Source organism: Theropithecus gelada, chromosome 5 (genome assembly GCF_003255815.1).
Source record: "Theropithecus gelada isolate Dixy chromosome 5, Tgel_1.0, whole genome shotgun sequence".
In the NCBI taxonomy this organism is placed as follows: domain Eukaryota; kingdom Metazoa; phylum Chordata; class Mammalia; order Primates; family Cercopithecidae; genus Theropithecus; species Theropithecus gelada.
In genome coordinates, this window is record NC_037672.1 from 55,240,413 (window position 1) to 55,258,178 (window position 17,766).

At 36.3% G+C, this 17,766-nt stretch overlaps 1 protein-coding gene across 5 annotated transcripts in view; it reads right to left on the minus strand.

Annotated features, from left to right (window-relative positions):
* Positions 1-17,529, minus strand: part of PTPN13 (protein tyrosine phosphatase, non-receptor type 13) — a 223,063-nt gene extending 205,534 nt beyond the window's left edge. For 3 of the 5 annotated variants that reach the window (XM_025385719.1, XM_025385718.1, XM_025385717.1), the window contains exon 1: positions 17,047-17,522. Coding sequence is in view for 1 of the 5 variants with exons in the window: in XM_025385715.1 (XP_025241500.1) it covers positions 16,053-16,065 (13 nt within the window). In the remaining 4 variants the exon portion in view is untranslated. Of the gene's footprint in view, positions 1-16,052; positions 16,141-17,046 lie in introns of those variants that run through there. The other 2 variants (XM_025385716.1, XM_025385715.1) reach the window with 2 other exon arrangements.
* Positions 17,530-17,766: the final 237 nt, after the last annotated feature.

Below are 17,766 nucleotides of genomic sequence, written 5' to 3' on the forward strand. Positions count from 1 at the left end.
AGAATAAAAGGGGCTCAGAATAAAATTTTTCTAAGAAAAATAATGGAAATCAAGTCATATATTTACATATGACATCATCTTCTATACATTTTAGGAACTAGTCTTTTGCTCTCTCTTCCTACATAAAAAAATCCAAGTTTTTACTTCATTAATATGTTAAGGTAAAATACTAATCAAAACATACAGCGGGAATCATTATCACCATTATCCCTTAATAAGTGTCAAAACAAAATAGGCAAGTTCATGCAAGTGTAAGGTTGTTAAGATAATCTATGGCATAAACTCCATATAGGTGGCCCATGGGCTTTATTTGGCTTGCTGACATGTTTTATTTGGCCTATAGGACAACGGCCTACACCATATTTGCAAAAGTGTAACTTTGCAGCCCAACATTTACAAATTAGAAGACTTCACAAATTAGAGAGATTTCATATAAAAATGGGGGGGGGAATATGTGGCAGCACTCAAGGTGGGTAGTAGCTTCCCACTTTACCTAGTCTGAGCTCTTTAGTTCACTACAGTTTCCATCACTCACTATTGTTTTCCTCCTCACTTAACTGCCCTGGCCCCTTTTTTGCCCCTGCAGGCATTTAGGCTAGTGACACTTGATTTAGGCTACGTACAATAATATTCTAAGAAACTAACATTTTTTGACTTTGAGAGTAACTGCATAAAAGCATGACCAAAATTTCTAATTTCTCTAAAGGGGAGATAGATTCCTAGAAAGATACTTTGAAAAGAGTTCTTATTTTCTACCAATAGTAGGAAAGCTGTCTTTGGGGCACATTTTTAAACTACAGATTACTGGGCTGCAGGAAGTACCCCCATAATTTTTCTTATCTTATCTTTGAGATGGAGTCTCCTCTGTCGCCTGGCTGGAGTGCAGTGGCACGAGCTTGGCTCACTGCAACCTCTGCCTCCCGGGTTCAAGTGATTCTCCTGCCTCAGCCTCCTGAGTAGCTGGTACTACAAGTGTGTGCCACCACACCCGGCTAATTTTTGTATTTTTAGTAGACACGGGGTTTCACCATGTTGAATCTAAACTTTAGGTACATAATAAGACTAACTCCATATTTAGTCTTAGTATTCATACTTAAGCCAAGGAAAGAAAACTAGAAAAACAAACATGTTTTAAAAAATTTCTATGTATCTAGCTTCTTTGCACCCCAATGCTCTATAAGATAACTGAAATAGATGTAAGTCCTCCTTCCAACTATAAAATAATCCAACTTCAGTTGTATCCAATATTTGTCAAACTCAATTAAAAGAAAATTTTCAACTTAAACAACACTGTAAAATTAGTACTGCTAAGACATCCACGTTTGCTTTTACTACTAACTGATATTTAAGTGCTAACAAAAGAAAGGGATTAAGAGGTCAAAAGTGTGAAACATGTTTGACTAATGAGGTAATCTGAGAAAAAAAAGAAAAGCAGAAAAAAGAAGTTATGCCATTTAATATATAAAAGATGAATACTACTGCACTCCAGCCTGGGCGACAGAGCGAGATTCTGTCTCAAAAAAAAAAAAAAAAAAAAAAAAAGATGAATATTTTATTTGTATAAATTCTTTTAAAAAGCCAAGAGCTTTATAGCGTACTATGAGGGTACATACAAAGTTTCACACTGAGGGAGACTAAAACACCAGTTTAGTGCAACATTAATGTCTCCTCCTGGTTTCAGTGACATTACTGACAAGGAAGGATACAGAAAAGCACCCCAGGAAGGAGACTTGGAAGCAAAAGAAAGATGACTTACTTTTCAATCTTTGTACATTTTCAACCTTATATAAATACAAATTTTACCTATTCTATAAAATAACATACTTAATAATAAGCTTTATCAGTTATAACTAAAGTCTGCACAACTCATCCTCTTCACAGGACAACAAAACTGTTTACTTAATAAAAGAACTACATGATCATCTAAACTATTGGCATCGGGATAGTAGTACATAACTCTTAAGAAAAAAAATAGATGTGAAGACAGCCAGTTGAGGGAAAGGATTAATAGTGATTCCAATTTTATGTCTTAAAGAACTCTAGGCTACAAAGTCCACTTCTCCAACTAAGAGCAAATGGCAACCAACTGTGAATGAATTCTAAAACTATGTGATAAACTAAAATTTAGAAACTTTTGTAGTTCTCCTCAGACACTTTTTACATCACCACATACAAAGCATCCAGTCCTACTGAAAGAGTCAATTCAAAGGAGAAGAAAAGAAACTTTGTTAGCAGTCACCAACAGTTTGGGGCTCTGTAAATAACTGCCATTAACCAAACCAAAGGATGATTTTTAAAACTATTCTTCATTGTAACACGGAAATACAATGTTAAATAGATAAAAGGTAAAACCTGTCAAATAAAGCACGATCATAACTATTGTTTTTGTATTGCCTTATTTTTTAATAAAAACTTTCATTTTAAAAAGGCCATTACCTTATTACCTTAATAAGATAATTATTTCCAACTCTGAACTAAAAGTTATAAATGATTTTCACTATTAAATTACCTAGTGTGTAGTGTTTAGGCATACAGGCTTCGGAACCAGATTGCCGAGATGCAAAATGCTGGCTCTCCCACTTACCATCTATATTTGGGCAGATTAATCAATCTAAGCGCATCTCTGTTTCCATTATCTATAAAAAGGAAGCTAATAGTAGTATTTACCATAAGGTTGTTTTGAGGAATTAAATTTTTATTACACAGTATATTTTCTAAGCATGTAGTATCATTATTATTACCTAACCATCTTTGTAAAGCAGCAACCCCGCCTAATTTTATAAGCATGTACTATCATTATTATTACCTAATCATCTTTGTAAAGCAGCAAACCAGACTCAAGTAAATCTTCCAAGAATTGACTAGAATAACATAATGCATTAGAATCAGTAAGCTTCCTCCATATTTAGAAGAAAAAAATCTTCAGGCAAAATACCATAATTTGTTTCTCAACTTAACAAATCAGATTCTATACATAATGAATTCTTCACAATCTAATCTTTCTACTCCTAAAATAGGTTGTTTCTCCTTATAAAAATCTTTATAATGTCCCTCATTGTTTTTTTCTGGCCTTTTTAAATTGAAAGTTTTTATTAAAAAATAAGGTGATACAAAAACGATAGCTATGATTATGCTTTATTAGCCAGGTTTTACCTTATCTATTTAACATTATATTTCCATGTTACAAAAAGCTCCTTATCAATCTAATTTTTGACGACCACAAAATTCTATTGTAAGGATTTAGAATAAATCATTCCTATTCTCTAACCTATTTGTTTCCAATTTTATATTACTACAAACGATGAGCATCTAAACATTGTTAAAAGATTTTCAAAAAGGCACTTCATTATCTTTACTTTACTCAACAGTTTTATAGGAACTCAGCACTGTGAAGACCAAAAGTGACAAGTTAGTAGAGGAAGACCTTGAAAAAAGAAAAGCTAAAAGGAAAATATATCATTGCAAGAACTGTTTTGAAAGCTCATAAAAAATCTCATGAATTTAGATGCCAAATTAGACTGCCAAGGTTTCTTTCATCTTTTCTAAGGAAATTGAGGTGATTTTTTGCCCCACCTTAATACTGCTCATGTTAAAAGACACTATTGATATGAGAAGTTATAGTTATGATAACTGACTGCAGTAGGACAGACTTGGATTCAAGTGTGTGCTCCACTACCTCTCATTAAGCCTCTCTAAGCCCCAGTTTTCTCATCTGTAAAATAATAATAGCATTTACTTCACAGAATTGCATGTACCTCAATAGGACTGTAAAGATAAACAATATACTATGTGTCAATTTCTTAAAATACAGTGCCTAGCACACAATAATATCCAAATAGTACCTTATCATTGGAATCATTTTCAGTGTTCATTTAGATGATGTGAAAGACAATATAAACATACACATACGAATTATTGGCTTAATCTACAGATTATAATGGCATAGAATCCTATTTACAGACAGCATAGATATATTTTTTAAAATATTTTCATGTAGTACAAACAGGTTGTGAAATGTAGATGGATATATAAACATCTTTCTAATATCCCTCATTAGGGTAGTAAGGGTATTTAAAGACTTTTTTTTTTTTTTAAATTAATAGTTTTGAAGGAATCATAAACATGAATTTTGCTGTTTATAGCACATACAATTATAGTTTTTATCTTGAGACAGAATCAAATTTTTAAGTCTTATTCTATATGATTAAGAACTTTAATGAATTTAAAAGAACGCTAAGTGCTCCAGGATTAATTTATCATCTGGAATAACATTATTTCCTCTTGAGTTATTTTTCTTAGAAATACAAAAAGCAGCAGAAAATGTACTGGCCACCATTATGGACAGTTACCAATCAAGGCAAAGACAATCCTTCAGATGATACGGCTAGCTAAGATAGTACTTTTAGAGGTCTACACTGAATTTTGCTCTTATTTAACAAGCAACTAGGTGACTTTACGCAATCAACCAAGTATTTGTAGAGTCAAGGATTTTCATAATGTTATTTCAAGAATTAAGAAAAAATATCTAGTCTTGAGTGGGTAAAAGACTAAACCTATTTATTGAATTGCATTGCACTTGATAGTACACCAAATAAAACATTTATGTGATTTTCAGATGGACAGATGCCATTCATTTAGAAACTTTTTAGGAACGGATATCTGCCAAGTATACTGCTAACTTGTAAGAGGAGAATAGTGTTATTTTTATTATTTCATTCATTCATTTCTATTTCTATAGAAAGTAGTCAATTAATTTTAAATTATAAATCCTAGTGATTATCATAATAAATAAGCATAAAGGCTAACAGTAAAGCCACACTAGGGGCAAATATAAAACCAACTAGTATAGAAGAATATTAAAAAACAGAATGAGATTTTTATTTAAACAGTTTTTCTAAATGTATAGTGTAGGTGGCTCATTTTAAATACAATTCCCAATCCCCAATCCCAGGTTAAGTGAACCAAGCAATAACTAATCCACACAGTATATTCAATTAAACAAACATCACATACTTGTTTTAGCATCAAGATCCTTTGTCGGCTTGTTCTAAAAAAGTGGCAGATAGAGGAAAATGATAAATAGCTTTAATTCAATTAATAGTTGGCTTATTGAGCAAATTTAGAAAGTGCTAAAAAAATCACTTTCCATTTCACCCAGTCCTCCCAGCCTCAGTGGGATTTCCTCATTACTACAAGCCCCATATTTTACTTGACCATTATAGACTGCAATAATTTCTTCACTTTACTCTTCATTTTCTGCAAATGTGGACTGAGGCCATCACTGTTCAAATTATTCAACTTCAAACTCACAAAGCCTCTATAAATCCTTTATCAACCTCTCATTACTTTCCCAATAGCAATGATTCCCAACTTTACCTATCTCTCTTTATTTTCACCACTACCCAAATAATACCTGGCGATAATCTTGCCTCCTATGATAGCACCTTCTGAAGATACTATCATTAAGTGTAAATTATCTATAAAATTTTATTTTTATTTCTATTCATCAATAGGTCCACATCTATCTTTGTAGCCTTCTCTTAAATCTTATAGAAAAAAGTTGTTTCCCCCTGACTAAAATGAATACCTCTACCTAGGACTCATCCTTTACCATCCAGACAATCTTCATAAAAGGAGATGATTCTCACTCTTTCTGCCATTTTAAATCTGTTAATCTCATAGAATCAATCTGTACTTTCACCACCTTTAATCTTAAAAAGGAAAAATGTTCTGACCCTATAAAATCTCATAGATCAGATCATCCAACTCTCAACTATTTTGAAACCAAGTATCATCCCCCATTTCAATTTCCTTTCTATCCCTGCAATATTCAACTGATCACAGTGTTCTACTTTTCTTTAGCCTTCTCTCTTAGGCTCCCTGTGGCATCTGAAACTATTGGTCCTTTACTCTCGACTCTCCTAAGGCACTTTCTTTAACATAACATTTTCCTAGTTTCTTAGGCACTCCCTTCTCTGTCCTCATCCTTTTCTCACTTTGACAGGGCATCTTCAGCATTTCTTTGTAAGCACTTCCCTCATGAATTCACTTACTCATATCTTTTGTTTTGCTCCATGACATACCATTCTCATCTACAGACATTTAATGTCTTCAAGACTCAGCTCACGCTCTACTCCCCAAGTGAATCCTGATTAAATCAGATCACACTTTCTTAAAACTTTCATTGCAGTTAATCATTATTTTACAATATATAATGGTTTCCTGTCTTTGTGTGTTTTAAGCAAGATTTTAAGTTTTTTGGTAGGAACCACTTTCTTTTATTTTTCAGTATTTCTCAAACTATGGAAAATAATTCTGATCATAGAGTGGTCAAATATGTTACAGTAGTATAATTAGTTTACACAAGAGACAAAGGACATTCAAAAAAATTAAATGTATTTATAAGACATTTATAATTGTTGCTATTTTTTTAAATGGTCAAATAATGCTGTGGTATTTTTTTCTGTCAATTTCTGTATTTTTCACATATTCAAGGGGACATGGCAGATTTACCTATTTTGTTTCCTTTAAAATGTCAACCATTTTAGTCTTAAAGTAGCTTATATGTAGCTACTCTGCCTAAAAAGATCTTACATATAAAACAATCTGATAACCAAAGCAATAGCAGTGGCCTAATCAAACCAATGTAAACTAAAGAGGCTAAAATCTGAGTGATAAAGCGATAAACTGCTTTTATCTCAGCATTATTAATCAGATTTACTAGGCGACTATTTCTCTCAGTAACACAGTTGAAGAGGGAAGTAAAGGTAAAGAATTCCTGTAAACAGAATCAGTAGGCTATGCTCAATCATTTTATATGTGTATAATTCAGGAATAAAGCTCACAAAACCTTTTGAGATACATATTATTATTTCCATTTTACAGATCAGATATAGATTAAATTTATCCAAAGTCATTCTAATTACTAAAAGAGCTAAAACTCAAACCGAGGACTACCCAAATTCAACATGTTTGCTCTTTCTATTATACTGTGCTTCCTAATTTAGGTCTAACCATGAATAAACAAGTCATAACACTACCTGAGTTCAGTTTTCACAAAAGTTAAATACTTAAGAATGAATATAAATAGACATTAATTTTGTCTTGTTAAAAGGTTAACAATAAACTCAATTTAGTATTTCAATAGTAGCTCAAATACTGATTTTTTAATTATATAAATTAATCACATTATTACAAATAATTAAATGTCAAACAATGCAAAGCACAAAAGTACCAAATGATCTTAATGGCCATGAACTAGTCTCCCTGAAGAGTAAATCCAGTTTCTTAAATATCCACTAGGTCAAAGTACTTTATTAGCATCATCTGAGTGATGCTAATTATCTGAGTTCATGCTGAATAAATAAATTTATTGGCAGGGTATATTGCAGAGAATAGCTGTGAAGACAAAATGACATGTAAAACATATATATGTAATGACTCATTTTGTATAGTTAAAAAAGGAAACTGTGTGTAAGAGGTGCTAAGAGATGTGTTATGATTTCTGTAGTTAATAAATGAAAAATCATACATATCATATCTTGGGGATTCATAACATACATTAGAGCATATTTAAAGTTCTGTGAGAAATACCAAATAATTTTAAACAGAAAAACTACTAAAAGCATGCACAATATCAGCTCAGAAATGAGATCACAAACACTTTCTGAAGAATTTTAGGTTATATTACATAGTACGTAGCCTCAGAAGCATCGCAACGTAAGATTCACAAATATTAAGTAATAATTCTGTGTGAGACTGTGAACATGTACATTTTAACAACTACAATTTATATATCTGAGAGTGTCACCTTTCTAAATAGACACTTCAGAAGGGTAAAGTACACTTGTCCTCAAAGACAATGTTATCAAAAATATTTCTGGAATCTTCTTTTCTAATTATGTTTAGATATTTTTAAAATATTCATTTTTACTTTATACTCCATTTTTCATTTTAATGCAAATTACACTTATCACTCACCTTTCTAAAGCATGAAAAAATATATTATTTAATTAAATCAAACCTACTCTCAAAGAAGAGATATGCCACCAAAAAGGATGTTTAAAACAATATGCCATATGGCCTAAAGGTGATTCCCAAACAGGAAATACAGTGTTCTTAACATGAGTAGTTTGAGGCCGGGTATGGCAGCTCATCCTGTAATCCCAACACCTTGAGAGGCCGAGGCAGGAGGATTCCTTGAGTCCAGTAGTTTGAGACCAGCCTGGGCAACATAAGGAGACCCCATTTCTACAAATAAATACAAATAAAATTAGCCGGGTGTGTGTGGCAGCAGGTGCCTGTAATCCCAGTGCTTTGCGGGGCTGAAGTAGGAGGATCAGTTGAGCATGGGAGGTTGAGGTGCTGCAGTGACCTGTGAATTGGGCCACTACACTCCAGCCTGAGTGACAGAGACCTTGTCTCAAAAAAAAAAAAAGAAAACACCAGAAAAATAATTATAGTAGTTTGAAAAAGATGACATTCATTTCACAAGTTCTAGTAAGTGTGTAAAAATCAGGCACACATCACATATATCAACAAGCCCAAGCAATGAGTGGAAGGAACATGTGGCCCAAGGAACAAAGTAGGCCTATAAACTTTGAAACAAGAACTCACATTTAAGTTCATATATTACCTGTACCCAATGTTTAAAAAAACTGTTATAAATCAAATATAAGTATACTAAAAATGATAATAGCTAATATTTATTAAATACATAGTATGTATTAAGCACTATTCTAAGTGCTTTACATGTTATAACTCATTTGGTTCTCACAACAATCCCATAAAGTAGGCTTGGTTATCATCCTCATTTTGAAGATGAGGAAAATAAAGTACAGCAAGGTTAAGCAACTTGGGCAAGGTCACAGAGCTTCTAAACCACAGAGTCAGATCAAAACCCAGGCATTCTGGCTCCTAGTCTATGCTTTAAATACCATACTATACTGTTTCTCTAAATCAAACAGAAGTGGTCAACACCATGCACAGCAACATCTAAAAACAAATCACCTGTATATATATTCAGATAGGTACCCACATGTTTGTAAAGTTTTACAAGGCCATTTGCATGTTATTTAATCTTATCTTCACAGCTACTCTGTGCAATACATCCTGCCAATACATTGATTTATTCAGCATGAACTCAGATGATTAAAGCTATGTGGCCTCAGACTATTCCACTAAGTTGCCTGTCTTGGAAACGCCTTGGAAATGTCTCGGAAACTGCACCACCAGTGCCTAGTAGAGTGTCTGGCAAAGAATAGGAATTAATGAATAAGGAACAATTAGAAAGGGAACTAGGTATACAAATGTTGCATAAGCCCAGATTTATCATTACAGAGTCACCTAGAAAAATACTCAAACATTGTGGTTCATAGACAGTGATTCTTAAGCATCCCCGCAGGTGGAAGAACAGTAGTACTCATTTTTTCAATTGAATCTTAGTATCTCAATACAATCTTAAAACCCCTTTAAAGTTAGAAAGTTTGATGTACTAACGTAAACCTGAAAAAAATTCAGATAAAATTTTACCTTAAAAACAGAGCTCAATTTGGTCTTCACACCAATGAGTGTGATGTATTATGCAACCATATTCAAATATTTTCTTTCGTTTAAAAATTGAAGGAAATTTCCATTAAATATTAAGTTTTAATATTAGAGAATAATATATTCTAAATTTTTCATTGTAACTCTAAGAATCATATGCCCCAAACTGTGAACATAGAGGAATATGTTACCTTGAATTATAACTGAAGTTACAGTATCTCTGGGTACTATGTAATAACACATATCCCGTTTTTCATTTCTATACTCCTTAAGGCAGTGCCAGAATTTAAGCTCCAATAGAACTCAAGTGAATAGTATAGCTACAATAGTTTTATCTGGTGTAGATTTGATAACCGAACATTCTGGAACTAAAGTTTCTATTATGTTATTGTAGTGATTTATTATTTAATTTTTAGGTTTTTGTTTGTTTTTAAACACCTGTCACAGCTTTCATGAAGTACAGCTACAAAAATACATTTCAGTCTTGGTAAATTTTCATACAGTACTAGAAAATTGACATATGTTACACATTGCTTTAAGCTCATTCCTTGAACCAGGCAGAGAAACCAGCATGAAAATAAAATTAGAACAGATTGTGTAAAGAATGAATTTAATCAATATGGTGTTCAAATAATTTCATGAAATTACATCTCAGCTAAAGACAGAAATATAAAAGACACTGACAAGGGAATTTATCATTAAAAACTGAAATTCCTGTTCTAAAATACTAATTATTTTTGCTTCAAAAACTGAATTACATGTTCCAGAAGAAATATTTAACTACACTAAGACCTAAAATAATCATCCCCTAAATAATTTAAATGTTTATTTTAAAAATTACACTTTTTTAGAAGAAGCAAAAATACATAAATAGCGCTAAAAGAATTTTTAGAAATTCCCGGGCTATACCTTTCCTCAAAAAACAAAATAGAATATAACTTTGAATATCTTTAACACAATCTCAGGTTACATAATCATTCTAACCTTAATTTAAGTTCAACAAGAATGTTTCACTTTTGTTCCACAGACTCTATTACAACTAAGTGGGGAAGCATTAAAACATGAAAATGATATTGTACACAAAACATTCCATCAAGCATTCTTTCAACAATATAACTCCCAATGTTCTGTATACAAATCTACCTGATCAGAGCAGGTAAAAAAACGTGGTTATGTAAAAAAAAAAAATAAATAAATAAAATAAAAATACCATCTACCAAGAAGGAATATTTTTAATTTAAATTAATTATTGTTCCTCTTCTACTCAGAGCATACTAAACCAATAAAACTTTGATTAGGAAACATCTTTTTTAGGTGTGTAAGGAGCAGGTATAGGATGAACCATACAGCAGTTTCTTCTAAGCTGTGGATCAGTAGTTACCTAGTGTCAAATACCACTAAGTTTGATGACACAGTCTTAGCTTCCAAACACTGGGAATTCTTTAGGAATCTCATTTTTTTCAAGGAGATGCCTTCCCCTGTAGGAAAAAAATTTTCTCTCACACCTTTATGCTCATGTTAAAACTAATAAAACAGTTTTCTGTTGAAAACTCAATGACATGATTTGATAATTCAGAATTTCTGTATGCAAAAGAAAAAAGATCTTTATCAAAAAGGAAAACTTTCAATCAAATCCTAACATTTGTGTTGAAATGAGACTATTTTCAGTGTTTTGGGACATCACATTTCCAGACCTGAAACTTTTGCAGTACACAAGCGCAATTAAGCCATTAGTTAGGTTTAGAGCATACTGATATAAGCATTAAAAACAAGGACACAGGCCGGGCGCGGTGGCTCAAGCCTGTAATCCCAGCACTTTGGGAGGCCGAGACAGGCGGATCATGAGGTCAGGAGATCGAGACCATCCTGGCTAACACAGTGAAACCCTGTCTCTACTAAAAATACAAAAAATTAGCCAGGCGAGGTGGCGGGTGCCTGTAATCCCAGCTACTCGGCAGGCTGAGGCAGGAGAATGGCATGAACCCGGGAGGCGGAGCTTGCAGTGAGCTGAGATCTGGCCACTGCACTCCAGCCTGGGCGACAGAGCGAGACTCCGTCTCAAAAAAAAAAAAAAACCCAAAAAAAACAAGGACACTAAATTTCCTCTTCTTGGTTAACTTTGAAAAGAAAAACCTTTAACTAGGTACAAAAGACTGAGGAAAGAGGAAATGTATAAAAAATGTGGTATTTCTCCTGACTTAAAAAAAAAAAAAGTAACTTTACAAAAAAACACAATATATTTTTAAATTATAAATCTGAAGGAAATAACATAGGAATTATACATATGCCACTTCAGATGATAACAAACATATACAAATTTCAAAATCTCTAAGCAGTACAGGACTTTCTGTGATGAGGAAATGTTCCATATCTGAGCTGTCTGCTACAGTAGCTACTAGCTGCAAGTGGCTCCTGAGCACTTAAAATATGGCTAGTTGTAATAAGCAGAATTTTAAATTGTATCTCATTTAATTAAAATATAAATTTACATAACATATATGGCCAGGGAAACTACATTTGACAGTATAGCTCTAGGGAAATATTTGTACCTTAAATTCTCATCCAAATAGTAAAAAGTCCTGTAGACAGGCATATATATAGATGCTTCTGAGACATTTTTGTGTTTTAAATTCTTAAGATTTATATAGAAGAAATACATAAATATAAAATACAATCCAACACAAAAAATGTTGCTGCATTTGTGGGAACCAAATTTTCTACACTAAATTCTAGTAGAGTCTTATATTGGTTCCAAAGTTGACTACAGTTTCTTAAGGAGTTTCTAAAAATATGGATGCCAGGGTCTCTCGTCTGCAAAGATTCTGGTTTAATTAGTCTGAGTTGAGGCCGGGGCATGGAGATTATTAAAAGCTATCCAGACCTGGGGCAGTGACTCACACCTGGAATCCCTGTGCTTTGGGAGGCCAAGGAGGGAGAACTGCTTCAAGCCAGGGAGTTTGAGACAAGGCTGGGCAACATAGGAAGACCATTATCTCTACAAAAAATAAAAAATTAGCTGAGTAGCGCATGCCTGTAGTATCAGTTATTCAGGATGCTGAGGCAGAGGGATCACTTGAGCCCAGCAATTTAAGGTTGCAGTGAGGTATGATCACACCACTGTATTCCAGCCTGGTTGACAAAGTGAGATCCTGTCTCTTAAAAAAAAATTTAACAAACTTAAAAAAGCTACCCAGGTGATTCTAAGGTACAGGCAGAGTTGAATAGTACTAAACTAGAAAAAAAGAAAAAAGAAAAAGAAAGAAAGAAACTGTTTATTAAGCATAGATGAAGTATGCAACCAAAGACATTTATTGGTTAGTAGGTAAAGAGGGCCTTTTGCTCAGCCAGATTCAAGTTACACATTCAAGAATGATTTGAGTAGTCATACGTGTTTGTGATTATTTAATTTTAATTTTTTAAAGAAAATTTGCAAGGAAGCAAGCAACCTAAATATTGAGTGTTAGCTTGCACTTAAACCACGTTTGCATATATTAATTTCACCCTCAAAATACCCTTGAGAGGGACCAGGCATGGTGGCTCACACCTGTAATCCTTGCACTTTGAGAGGCTGAGGTGGGCGGATCACTTGAGGTCAGGAGTTCAAGACCAGCCTGGCCAACATGGCAAAACCCCGTCTCTACTAAAAGTACAGAAATTAGCCAGGCATGGTAGCGCATGCCTGTAATCCCAGCTTACTAGGGAGGCTGAGGCAGGAGAATTGCTTGAACCCAGGATTGGGGGCAGAGATTGCAGTGAGCTGAGATTGCGCCACTGCACTCCAGCCTGCACGACAGAGTGAGATTCCATCTCAAAAAAAAAGAAAACACACACACACACACAACAAAATAAAAAAGACTTGAGAGGTATATATTATTAAATTATTAAAAATAAACTTTAATAGTCTCTAGGATTTGGACACATATTTGTCAGACAGCAGAGTCCTCCACACTCTTTATACTATGGCAGAAGGATTTTCTTTGAGACAGTTTGTTTCAGAGAATTTTCATACTTTTCCAGTGTGAAAACAAATCAAAACAAAACAAAAATTAAAAAAGCAGGATTCAATGGCAGAGCACAGGATAAGGCAAACACATCTAAACAAGCACTTAAACCAGACTCTATTCCTGTATTTCCTATGCATTTGGAAAAAACATGTGAAGTTTATCTGGAAAAAAACATGTGAAGTTTATGGTTTAACTCTATACAAGATTATGTAGGAATTGCTATCTTTTTATCGTGAGAAATTAACCAATGGCCCACCTACTGCCTTACTACTAGTGACAGTCACACATTCTTGGGAACAGGGTTGGGCAGGATAGAGCAGGGTGCTTAGTCACAGTGCCTGACACTAAACAAGAATAATGGTCTTAAAGATGTTTTCATTTTCTCCCCAAACTCAAAGGATTATTAGAATTCCATCTCCCAAAGCAGTTTACAGACGGAGTTTTGATGGGACATTTACAGCTAGTATGAAACTTTCGGTTGGGCACGGTGGCTCACACCTGTAATCCCAGCACTTTGGGAGGCTGAGGTGGGTGGATCACGAGGTCAGGAGATCGAGACCATCCTGGCTAACACGGTGAAACCCCGTCTCTACTAAAAATACAAAAAATTAGCCGGGCGTGGTGGCGGGCGCCTGTAGTCCCAGCTACTCGGGAGGCTGAGGCAGGAGAATGGCGTGAACCCGGGAGGCGGAGCTTGCAGTGAGCCGGGATTGCGCCACTGCACTCCAGCCTGGGCAACAGAGCCAGACTCCATCTCAAACAAAAAAAAAAAAAAAAGAAACTTTCAACTTTAACTTAAGCCGTCAAAAGTCCTACATTAATGTACTCATTAAAAGCTATCTTTTAGCCTTGGTCAACACAGCGAGACCTTGTCTCTATTTAAAACAAATAAAATAAAATTAGCTGGGTGTGGTGGTGTACACCTGTGGTACCAGCTACTTTGGGGGCTGAGTTGGGAGGATTGCTTGAGCCTGGGAAGCTGAGGCAGCAGTGAGCCATGATTCGAAACTGAGCAACAGAGAGAGACCCTATCTTAAAAGCTATCTCTAAAAAGTTTAGTTCCTGAGTTGTTTGACTCATTTTAATTTTCAAATTAAAAGAGAGTTTTTCAGGGATTAAAAAAAAAAAAAAAGGAAGTCCAGACCAAAAAATTCTTATCATTCCCATCAGCACTGATTTTTCTATCCTGAGACCCATTATCTATTCTCCTTTTTCAGGCCCCTACCTTGTAAAGTGATACTCAAATGAGTCATACTTGGTTGCATCAGAGGCCAATGGGAGAACACTTTGAACCACACAGAGTTCTCTCAAAGCATATTCCAAAACAAGTATATGTTGACAGGAGTAACTACTAAATGCACTGGCTTGGAGTATGGTTGTGTGTCTTTTCCATTTCAAATGGTGTTAATTATAATTTAATTATACATAAAAATGTTTTGGGGTTTATTTAAAAATTACACCCTTTGTCAAAAGAAGAGGGTGAAGAGGAAAAAGAAAGAAGTCATAGTTTATCCCTTATAGTCCTTCTCTCCAGTACATTTGGGGCTGGGCACTAAGATGAGCTGGAAAAACATACACTCAATTGACATGGGAGAAGCTACAACATTTCTCCATCCAACCCTTAACATATTAAAGACAGAACAAATCAACACCTGTTTTTCTCAATAACGAAGAATACATAAATTTCATTCATTCAAAGATGATCACCTACCATCTTCTACTCCAAAACAAATGATTAGCTAATTCCCACATTCACATACTGTATTTAGGAGGCAGCCCTCAAAAACAACAACAAAAAGATAATTTAAGTTTTATAACGTGACCCCTATCATAGTATTAAAATTTGACTTTTAAATTGACACTGGTTTTAATGGTGTGCGTGTATGTAACTTGTGACATGAAAAACCATTTATATTTTTGGATGCTGGTAATCACCCTTAAAAATATAAGTAGGCTTAACATGCAAGTAAAAATGGTGAGACAAATATAAATTCAAAGATAAACCTACATAATGGTAAAGCAAGCTATAATTCTCTAATTGTAAAAGTGAAAAACACTATGAAATCAGACCTTTTCTTAACAACTAACCTCAAATATTTTTCTATTTTTAGTTCTAATTTCCATCCTATCCTCTCCCCACACATACTCCCACAAAGCCTCTAGAACATCAAGTAGAACACAATGTTATGAACAAAGTATAATAAACAAGATTGGACATCAATGAGCCTCTGTATAAATTTACTAAATCAATGTATGTATGAATTTACTAAAAAATGCTCCTAGTGATATTAAAACTAGAAATAATTTGTATCTTGGCACCATTACAAGCAGCCAATGAGCATGAAGCAAGTTTTCACCTGGACGCTGCCAACACAGTCATCAAGACTTTGGGAAAATACCAAAGCTTGTTTCATAATACATCCACTTTTACTTTTTTTCCCCCATCCTTTAGTAAACTTTCTAGATATAAATTTTAAAATCTTAAAATTTATAATTAGTTACCAGCGCCCTTCATCCCACAGATCAGGTGTCCTACATTTTGTTCAGGTCCTGCCTTGAAAACAAACCCGATTGCCCCATTTTCTGAGAGGGAGCTCAGCTCCAGGCAGCTCCCTATGAAGTCACCGCGTTTGTTGTTTCAAAGATGCAATTAAATGAAAATGACACAAGGCTGTCGAATAGATTAGTTGGAAGTGTGCGGTGGTGTCGATCATATACGTGTATGGCCAATGAAAACTGTATTGCTGTAAATCTCTTAGTGATATTTCTCCCCATCTTCCTCTCTCCATTATATTCACAACACAAGGAAATTAAACTTTTTAAGAATTTTCTTGACTTTGGTTTAACTTTAGCTTCCCAGCTGTCTGCTCTTACAGTATCACGTAATGAGCAAAGCGGCGGGGCTAGGGGGCCGGAGGGTAGAGTGTTAATTTTAGCGAGCAGAAGAAAAGCAATAAAAGAGCTTGCATCAGACAGTGTCTCTCTCTCTCTCTCTCTGCCCCCTCTTCCTCCGCTTCCCCGCCATCCCACCCCCTTCTCGAGCCCTTACACATACACATTCTTCTGGGCGGCCTCTAACCACACCATCTCCACAATCATTTGCAGAAATTAGAAACAGACTCCGGGAGCCCTTCCCTTAAGCACGCACAGAGCGGAGCTGTGCAAGCACGACGGGGCAATGTCACTCCCTGTTACCCCACAATCTCGTACTCCCCCTGTGAGATCCGGCTTTCTTCCGCTGAGGAGATGGATCTACCTACTCCGCAATGGAGTTTCATCTCATTCTTCCCCACTCCAGTCACCCCACCCCCACTCTAAAGTACAAAAACACCCCACCACCACAACCAAAGAAAAGTTCCTTCTACCAGGGCAACAGAGGAGTTGGGTTTAGGGACTGGAGCAAAAGCAGAGACAGGAGGAAGAGAGCTAGCGCAATGTACTTTGTTTTGCACTTCTGCACATGCAGCGCAGAGCCCAGGGCGGCTCTCTTCCTTACCGGCTGGTCCCGAGACCAGGTCCTGCTACTGGAGCGCCGGGCTAGGGCTGCGGGGACGCGGCGTCGGGGCGGGCCGCCGGCAGCCGCCGCGGGCGCCGAGAGCCACCACCTCTTCTCCCACAAGCGGCTGCGGGCGTGGGCTGAAGGAGCTGGAGAAGGAGCCTGGGGAGGGGGAGAAGAGGAGCAGCATCTCCTCCTCCTCCTCCTTGCCTCGGAAACGCCCCTCCAGCGGCGATCCCAGCCGACTGCCGGACCCCCGAGCGCTCAACGCACCCCCGCCGCCCTACTGTGCTCGACGCCCCTCCAAGAGCTTCGCCAGAACCTTCCGGCGCGGGCAGCTCAACTCCTGTAGGCGACTCTGACCGCTGCCGAGGCGGACCGGGGAGCTACGGAGCGCGGCTCGCCAGCACGACGGTCTCTAGGGACCGTGAGCATGGTGTGTCACCCTCGCCTCAGCGCGGCCGCCGGAGCTACTCGCACTACCCGGGCTCCACCTCGGGCAGCCGCGCCGGCTCCGCCCCCCCGGTCCTGTCACTCAACCATTCCCCGGCTCTGGGAGGACCGCAGATGTCCGACCCCGAACTCCCCTCGACCTCATTGGCTCGCCTGGCCTTCAGCTCCGCCTCCTCCCTAGGGACGAGGTCGCCGGGGAGACCAGCGCCCCGGTTGCCATGACAACCGGTGCCTTGGGCCTGGCTTTTCGCGTTCTTCGGACTAGCC